Source organism: Helicoverpa armigera, chromosome 9 (assembly GCF_030705265.1).
Source record: "Helicoverpa armigera isolate CAAS_96S chromosome 9, ASM3070526v1, whole genome shotgun sequence".
NCBI lineage: Eukaryota > Metazoa > Arthropoda > Insecta > Lepidoptera > Noctuidae > Helicoverpa > Helicoverpa armigera.
The window spans coordinates 4,920,474-4,929,406 of record NC_087128.1 but is presented as its reverse complement, the minus strand read 5'-3'; the positions used below and the strand labels follow the sequence as shown (position 1 = coordinate 4,929,406).

The 8,933-nt window shown below is 37.3% G+C and overlaps 2 protein-coding genes across 2 annotated transcripts; both read left to right on the top strand.

The window, feature by feature from the left end:
* The first annotated feature begins 417 nt into the window (after window positions 1-417).
* On the top strand, window positions 418-3,018 carry LOC110371527 (caspase-1). Its single transcript, XM_021327849.3, has one exon. The coding sequence runs from the start codon at window positions 620-622 to the stop codon at window positions 1,502-1,504; it is 885 nt and encodes a 294-aa protein (XP_021183524.1). The 5' UTR covers window positions 418-619; the 3' UTR covers window positions 1,505-3,018.
* A 2,948-nt stretch (window positions 3,019-5,966) lies between these two features.
* Window positions 5,967-7,538, top strand: LOC110371551 (caspase-1). Its single transcript, XM_049839438.2, has one exon. It carries the CDS (start codon window positions 6,161-6,163, stop codon window positions 7,046-7,048), a length of 888 nt encoding a protein of 295 aa, XP_049695395.2. The 5' UTR covers window positions 5,967-6,160; the 3' UTR covers window positions 7,049-7,538.
* Window positions 7,539-8,933: the final 1,395 nt, after the last annotated feature.

Below are 8,933 nucleotides of genomic sequence, written 5' to 3'. Positions count from 1 at the left end.
TGAGACATAGTTTTTCAAATTGCGTCGCGTATGATATATCGCGTATGTAAGTGTATACTAGGCGTTGGTGTTTTTTACGCTCCTGTGAAAAGCAACGGAAAGTCGTATATATGTTCCATTCATTTTATATCATCCAATTCTCAACGTTAATAATAAAACCAGTAACTATTAATATTGTTACCAAAATAAACTCTTTTTGTTTTCTGGCAATTCACTCGAAGGTTAGGTAATTCTGGGGCGGGATTTTAATTACTTGTGATTATATTTGTTAAAATATGTTTTTAATAATATTAAAATAGTGTTTTTTGAAATATTTTACTTGTGAATCGTACAAAAATGCAAACAAGTATCAAGTGTCCAATAGTAGATTTATATTTCAATTTACTAGCAACACATCCATTTCTAGCAATCTGACTTTTTGATTGTCATTGTCTGTTCTGTTTGGTTTGTCTTTGTGTCAGTGACCAGTGTTTTGTTCAATATTCTGTGGCATCGCGGTTTTCCCGTGTGGTGTGAAAAAATTGTTAACGCTAATTCAAAGCGCAGTTGTTTGCCAGCTTCGTAACTGAAGACATCATTCTAAATTCTTATTGTTGAAGCATTAAGTGAATCGATCACAATGTTGGACGGTGATGTTCAAGACAATGGAAGTGTTGAAACTGAACAAAGGCCCAACGGTGGCGGCGATGAAGGCGACGCGCAGGGCAGTCACGACTCTTCGCATGCTCGCCGCTTTGCAAGGATGCCCGTTGACAGAAACGCTCCCTATTACAACATGAACCACAAGTATCGTGGAATGGCCATCATCTTCAACCACGAACATTTCGACATTCACAGCCTAAAGTCTCGTACCGGCACCAATGTGGACAGTGACAATCTCGCTAAAGTCCTTAAAGGTTTAGGATTTCGTGTAACAGCACTGAACAACTTGAAATCTGAAGAAGTCATCAGATATGTCCAGGAAACAGCAGAAATGGACCACAGTGACTTTGATTGCCTCCTTATTGCTGTGTTAACTCACGGCGAGTTGGGAATGTTGTATGCTAAAGATACTCATTACAAGCCAGAAAACTTGTGGTACTATTTCACAGGAGACAAATGTCCAACTCTTGCAGGAAAACCAAAGCTTTTCTTTATTCAAGCTTGTCAAGGTGATAAATTGGATGGTGGTATTACTCTCAGTCGCACTGAAACTGATGGATCATCGTCTGCATCATACAAAATCCCAGTACATGCTGACTTCTTGATTGTATTTTCTACTGTGCCTGGGTACTATTCATGGAGGAACACTACTCGGGGCTCCTGGTTCATGCAGGCCTTGTGTGAAGAGCTACGCTATGCTGGCACTGAGAGAGATATCCTAACATTGTTAACCTTTGTCTGTCAAAGAGTTGCTTTAGACTATGAGTCTAATACTCCAGACCTGATGCCTATGCATCAGCAGAAGCAGGTTCCTTGCATCACCAGCATGCTTACTCGCTTGCTTGTGTTTGGTAGGAAGTAATACCACCGATATTTTGTGTTGTTGATCTTGTACCTGTTAGGTATTCAAATGTCTTGATAGCTTTAGTTATAAAATTTAAAAATATTCGAATCTTCCTACTTATCCAGTTAAATATAACGTTCAATGGCTGTTGGAAGTAATATTCTACAGGTAGAAGATGAATTTTAAATTAATTGTGAGGATAAAGGTCTCTTTGTATCTCTCTTTTGCATTTCTTGTTCTATTTTATTTAGTATATATCTTTTGTATCCAAATGAAGTATGGTGGTTAGTGTTTAGACAACAATGCCATGTCACAAAATATATAAGTAGATATATGTATTTTGTGCTAGTTATTTAAGTCTAGAAAATTACATAAAAATGTGATTAATCAAAAATGTGATGAACAGCATTCAAAATTATAATTTTGGTCTCATAAATGTGCTCAAATTATTGTAAATGATGTAATCATAATGCCATTTCTTTAAATACGTATTATCTGTATTGCATGTGTTTATTGCACAACAATATCTGAGATTAATTAAAGTACTTAATATAAGTTTATATTGGTAAATATGTAGTAAGGGCTGCCCCTGGACCTACAATAACGTTGTAGAATTTGCAAAAATATATAAATATTGTGCAATTTAAATTTGGTTGCCAAAATCTTTGCATAATCTTCAATATTAACTGTACACAGTGAATAAATTTGCAGAATATGTTATTTCACAATCTAAATGATGGTCTAGGAAGCGCCCAACAAAGGAACAAAAGCGATCAATTTCCATAGTACATATCAATGTAATGTGAACAACTATTTTCTTATCTGAAACTATTTTAGCTTTGTCTTACAATAATTATTTAATATTAATGATGTCAAATAAAAATGTATTGTTTGCTACAGATCTGATTACAACAGTTACCTGCATTTTGTTATGTTTTGAGTTATCTGCATTATTCCTTACTGTAGGTCTGTTCCTACTTAAGACATTTCCTTTTTAGTAAGAGCATTTATTGTTGTATTAGTTTATAATAGCACAAAAAACTATTTGCTGCCAATTTTATTATGTTAGTTTCGTTTTGTAATTTTTTTATTCTTTGTGGATGTGTGCTCGAATGGAAATGCCTAATATCGCATCATAATAAATTTTATCAGTATGTTTAAGTATTAACTTTAATTGCATAAATAAAGTTTGATGTTAAATTTCAGAGTTAAGTATGTGATAGAGGCATCTTTGACTGATTATCTCTAGTGTGAAGAAAATTCTGAGTATCTATGAGGAGTTATAGCCAAGAATTTATATGTATTAGTAATAAATTATGTTTTAAGTATGGTATATACATACATATGTATTAAAATTGTGCCTTGTTCATCTTTAAAAAATATTCTTGATACACTTTGTTTATGATAGTCCATTTTATTATTAGAACTGAGAAACTCCTCATAGAATTTTGATGCAATGAAATGTCTGGTTTGTATTTTTTATAAATGCTTATATTTCGTAAATTATAAGCAATAAATCTCTTCCATTCTAAGTGGTCCTCTTTTATTTCATGCATAATAACCCTTTTTGCTTTTAAAACTGGTAAGTACCAAAACTTATGAGTTGTGGTGATGAGACATGTTTTTCTATTTGGAAACTGTATGTCTGTCTGCAAAAATGAAGGAACTTTCCTGTATAACAACTTCCCTTATGTTTTGTTCTTATACATATACTCTCCTACAACACACTCCAAACTACGTAGGTACTCTGTTATTTAACCTACACGTTCACTACCCATATATTCTTTTGACCGCACCAGCATTAGCTTAGGTAAGGCACAGCACAGTAAAGGCGGCAATTTTAAAATCGGCATACAGATCATCATATGTACATCTGTGTCGTCATACTATCGTAAAAGCCGCTGCCGAAATTCTATTTCGCTGTAATTTCTTATAACGTGATAGACCCGAAATAAATGAGCCAAAAGAAAAAGTTCCTTAAATCATAGCCACATCAGCTAGAAACTGACCTCCCAATGAATCTGAATTCCCAATGAACAGCACCTGTCCAGGGGCATGACAAACACATCAGATCCACCCACGCAGCATGGCAGCCGAAACAACTGAGTAGTCTGTTTTCCTTGAGCTAATATTAGTCAATGTCTGGGACATTTTTTATGCCAAACTAAAATATACATATTTACGTATATCTCCGGTATTCCCCCGAAACAGAATTGATAACGTATGAAATCACACTGAAAGTTTTAACAGTTAGGTACCTATGCGTACAATTTCTATATCTGTTCGATTACGTGCATTTTTATGATGCTAGACTACGGCTTCCAACCAACCAAGGCCAGGCTTACTTGACGAGAGTGTAGGTATGCATAAATGCATTAAGTATGTAATATGCAGGTATACACGACAACTTACTTTGGACTTGAGCTTTCGATTCGGTGAAGACAACAAGATAGTACCTACATCACATGAAGTGTTATTACAATGCCTGTATGCATTTACCTAATTATAGTAAGTACAGGATCTAGGATCTCCCATCTAGAAGCGTTCTTAGAGTGTACATAAGGAAATACATAGGGGATTATATAGAGTGTATATAAGGAAATACATAGAGGAGTTCATAAAGTCTGACACCAGTCTAACCAAGGGGTATCGGGTTGCCCGGGCAACTGGGTTGAGGAGGTCAGTTAGGCAGTCGCTTCTTGTAAAGCACTGGTACCTACTCAGCTGAATCCGGTTAGACTGGAAGCCGACCGCAACATGATTGGGAAAAGGCTTGGAGGATGACGATAGAGGTGTTCATAGAGCGTACATAAAGATATACATAGGGGAGTACACATAGAGTATACATAAGGAAATACATAGGAGAGTTCATAGAGTGTACATAAGGAAATACATAGGGGACTTCATAACATAGGGGAAATGAAGTATGACAGAATTGTTTCCCTTTAAAAGTTCCAAAAAAATGACCGTGATAGCATATGTCTATCGCTTAAGGTTAGCTCACTATAATCTTTTTTAGGCCGTATACAGAAAGAAAGCTGGAAACTTATAAGCGCTTACCGGCGCTTGTCAGCGCTGGTTCGTTCCACACAAAGGAAGCAGGTTGAAGCGGGTTGAAGCATCGGACGATGTTAGAAACTGTGTAGGTAGGTATTTAAAAATGCGAAAAGAAGCTATACATCCCATTAATAGAGAAAGGAAACATTGCGGAGAGTACCATCATTTATTTGTAAATAAATTGAAAATTGATGACGAAAGATTTTTTAAATATACAAGAATGACTCGAGAAACATTAATTGATGAAAATTCGGTGTAATTGGCATAAACAACCAATCTTTCCAGAGAAAAGACTTGTTGTCACCATTCGGTAAGTATAAATCAAATAAGTACCGCTTATTTATTCAAAAATAAGCATAATAATATATAAGGTAGATTTATAAAAATATTAATTCCTCAAGAAATTAATATTGAGACATTCCTCAAGGAAGAGTTTTGGCCGAAGGGTGTCGTCTATCGGAGGTTCCGAGGATGGCTACGCGACACCTCGCAGTGTAACACGACGCCGACACTTCGTGTGCATTAGTGGGCAAAGAACCAACCTCTCGAGTATGAAGGCGCGGGTTCGATTCCAGGTCAGGCAAGTACCAATGCAACTTTTCTAAGTTTGTATGTACTTTCTAAGTATATCTTAGACACCAATGACTGTGTTTCGGATGGCACGTTAAACTGTAGGTCCCGGCTGTCATTGAACATCCTTGGCAGTCGTTACGGGTAGTCAGAAGCCAGTAAGTCTGACACCAGTCTAACCAAGGGGTATCGGGTTGCCCGGGTAACTGGGTTGAGGAGGTCAGATAGGCAGTCGCTTCTTGTAAAGCACTGGTACTCAGCTGAATCCGGTTAGACTGGAAGCCGACCCCAACATAGTTTGGGAAAAGGCTCGGAGGATGATGATGCCTGATTTAAATAAATATATAAAAGAAATAAATAAATAATTATTTATGACCTTAAATGGCAGCGCCCAGCGCTGACCAGCGCGTATTGAAGCTTGTCGGTACTCGTCGGCGCCCGCCGGTAAGCGCTTATCGGCTCGCGTTCATATATTTTCCTGCGCGGGTTACCAGCGCTGACAAGCGCCGATAAGCGCTTATAAGTTTCCAGCTTCTTCCAGCTTTCTTTCTGTATACGGCCTTATGCTTACCTTTCTAAAAAAATGTATTATTTACGAGGTGTTTTTTATAAACATGATATTAATCCTTATCCAACTAAATACATACGTCACAAGTATTTAATTTACAACAAAATTGTCTTTTAGGTTGTAAATTATCGTTTAAGTAGTTGGCATCTAGCTATTCTGCCTACCTCGCTACCTACAGCATTTACCTACTTAGTGTCAATAACATCTTTCTGTCGAGGGGCTTCCCCGCTATTTTTCTGCGTTTTGCAATTGATTAGGATATTGCGTCATGATTAAATGTTTTTAATTATGGTCAGACATGTGCACAATATATTCAGTACGCGTTCATTATTTGTAGTGAACGAAAGTGAAGGCAACTTTAGATATATAGAAGCTTGTTGACTAGTTTGTATCTAGTGATTTGTGCTACATAATCCGGGTTCTTTGAGGAATTACAATAGTAAATTAAGTAAGTTACTTACATAATTACATAACCTAAAATGTCGGAGGGAAATGTTGTTACAGAGCAAAAGTTGGAAAATACCAATGGCACAAGACCAAAATGTTTGCCTGAATCGAATAGCTATAGAAATGAATTTTACAACATGAATCATAAATACCGGGGAAAGGCTATTATTTGTAATCATGAACATTTTGAAATTGATCTCAGGCCAAGACCTGGCACTGGAAAAGACTGTGAAAATCTAGAAAAATGCTTGAATGACTTGGGATTTAGTGTAGATGTGTTAAGTAACCCAAAATATGGAGAAATTATGTACCATATTAAGAAAACGGCGTCGATGAATCACTCTAAAAATGACTGCCTTCTAATCGTGGTGTTAACTCACGGAACGAATGGAATGTTGTATGCAAAAGACACACATTACAGACCAGAAAAATTGTGGAATCTATTTACCGAAGAAAATTGTCCAACATTAGCCGGCAAACCAAAATTATTTGTGTTCCAAGCTTGTCAGGGTGAAGAATATGATGACGGCATTACGTTAACAAAGAACATCGAGACAGATGGATGGTTCGAACCCAATCGAAACCCCACTCATCCCGACTTCCTCGTGGCAAAATCAACCGTGCCTGGCTATTACTCTTGGAGAAATAGTACTCGAGGTTCCTATTTCATTACAGCGTTATGTGAAGAATTATACAACTCAGGAAAAACAACTCATATTTTGACATTGCTAACATTTGTTTGTCAAAACGTTGCTCTTAATTTTGAATCAAGTACGGACGAAGACATCAGCAATGAGAAAAAGCAAGTGCCGTGTATTTCGAGTACGCTAACACGTCGCCTGGTGTTTTCTGAAAAACCGGATAGGTCAAAAGATATGAATTCATTTGTTAAATGTTTTGAGGATAATTGTCTTTGTTAAATATTTTAATAAAGTCGCAATATTTACATTTTAATTATGATATCTTAATCTCTTCTTTCTTTCTTTCTCCTGCCCTGTTCCCAAATATTACTTGGGGTCGGCGCAATATGTCATTTTCTTCCATTTTCCCCTGTCACTCGTCATACTGACACTCACTCCCTTCCTATTCATATCATCTTTCAGGCAATCCATCCATCTTTTCTTAGGTCTTCCTCTTCCTCTCCATCCATCTACATTCATACTTAGCACACACTTTGTTGCATGCGTATCATCCCTCCTCATTACATGTCCATACCACGACAATCTTCTACTTCTCATCTTTTCTGTAACTGGCGCTACTTTCAGACTTCCTCTAATGTAATCATTCCTCACTTTATCCATTCTTGTAACACCACACATCCATCTCAGCATTCTCATTTCTGTTACATGCACTCTCTTCTCGTCCCTCTTTTTCAATGCCCAACACTCCGATCCATACAGGACGACAGGTCTAATGACGGATTTGTAAATTTTGCCCTTCAGTTTGAGGGGCATCCGCGGGTCACAAATAGCGCTAGTTACCTGTCGCCACTTCATCCATCCAGTATTGATCCGATGCGTAACGTCCCTGTTCACCTCACCGTCACTTTGGACGAGTGAACCAAGGTACCGGAAGTCGGAGCAAACTGGTAGGGGCATGCCGGCTAGGGTTATGGTCATGGGTCCCGAAATACCGCCAAAATCACAATGAAGGTATTCGGTTTTACTCCTGCTCACCTTTAAACCCACTGTCTCCAGTCTCAGCCGCCATGCCTCCAGTCTACTCTGGACCTCTGGCCCACTCTCCCCCACCAGAACAATGTAATCGGCGAAAAGCATACACCAGGGTGCCTCCGGATATCTTAATCTATTGACTGTGAATAAATATTATTCTACAGCTTTATGTCGTTATTTTTATCACCGATATCACCCAATATGACCTGACTTTTCCTGTTACTTAATTTTTTTATAATATTAATTTTGCAGTCATGAATTGACCTTCAATAAATAAAGCTATATAGGTACATAAAGTCGTTTTAGATACACACTCAAGAATGGCTGCAGCATTTTAGCTGAAAATTAGAGGGGAGATAGTTTAAATCCGAGAGGATAGTTTTTGTTACCATCCGGCTAAGGGAAGCAGTTGTCTCGGGACGCGGGTGAAAGCTAGTTATACCTAAACAGTAAGTTATCTTGACCAAAATGAAACCCAAGGGAACAATGCATTTGAAACCACCAAAATCAAACTGTTTTTCGTTACCAACTAGGTGTTAGGTAGGTACTGTTATTGCATACATGCATTTACTTACCCCCCCTGCAAGGGAGGTAGCTACAGCGTACCTACTTGAAAATCGGGACCCCTTAGATATTATTATTTAAAACTTTTAATTCTTACAATATCAGATGAGTTAACCGGGAGATAGCTAATTGGTTTTAAAACTAGTATGTTACTGATGGTAACCACTAGTGGCATATGTGTGACCTAAATTGCTGACGTAAGTCGCAAGGCCGTTGACACACACGGGATGCGGACACAGCGGTCATTGTGCCGATAACGGGCTGATACATGCATATAAGTATAGGTAAACATGCCTATTAATAGATTTATTTCTCTTGTATAGTGAATGTATTGAATAATATAATTGAATTACAATTTATTTATGGTAAATCGGTTCGAATATTTTGTCATAGACGTCTGATATTGCACAAGAAAGTTATTTATAGAACTGTGGAACGTCATTTTCGTTCTTTCGTCTTTCATAGTACCGATGTTGATTTTGTCGTAATTACTTGTAATTTAAAATAATAATAAGAAACATCTACAAATATGAATCATATATAACCACCGTTATAGGGAGTAGGGTCC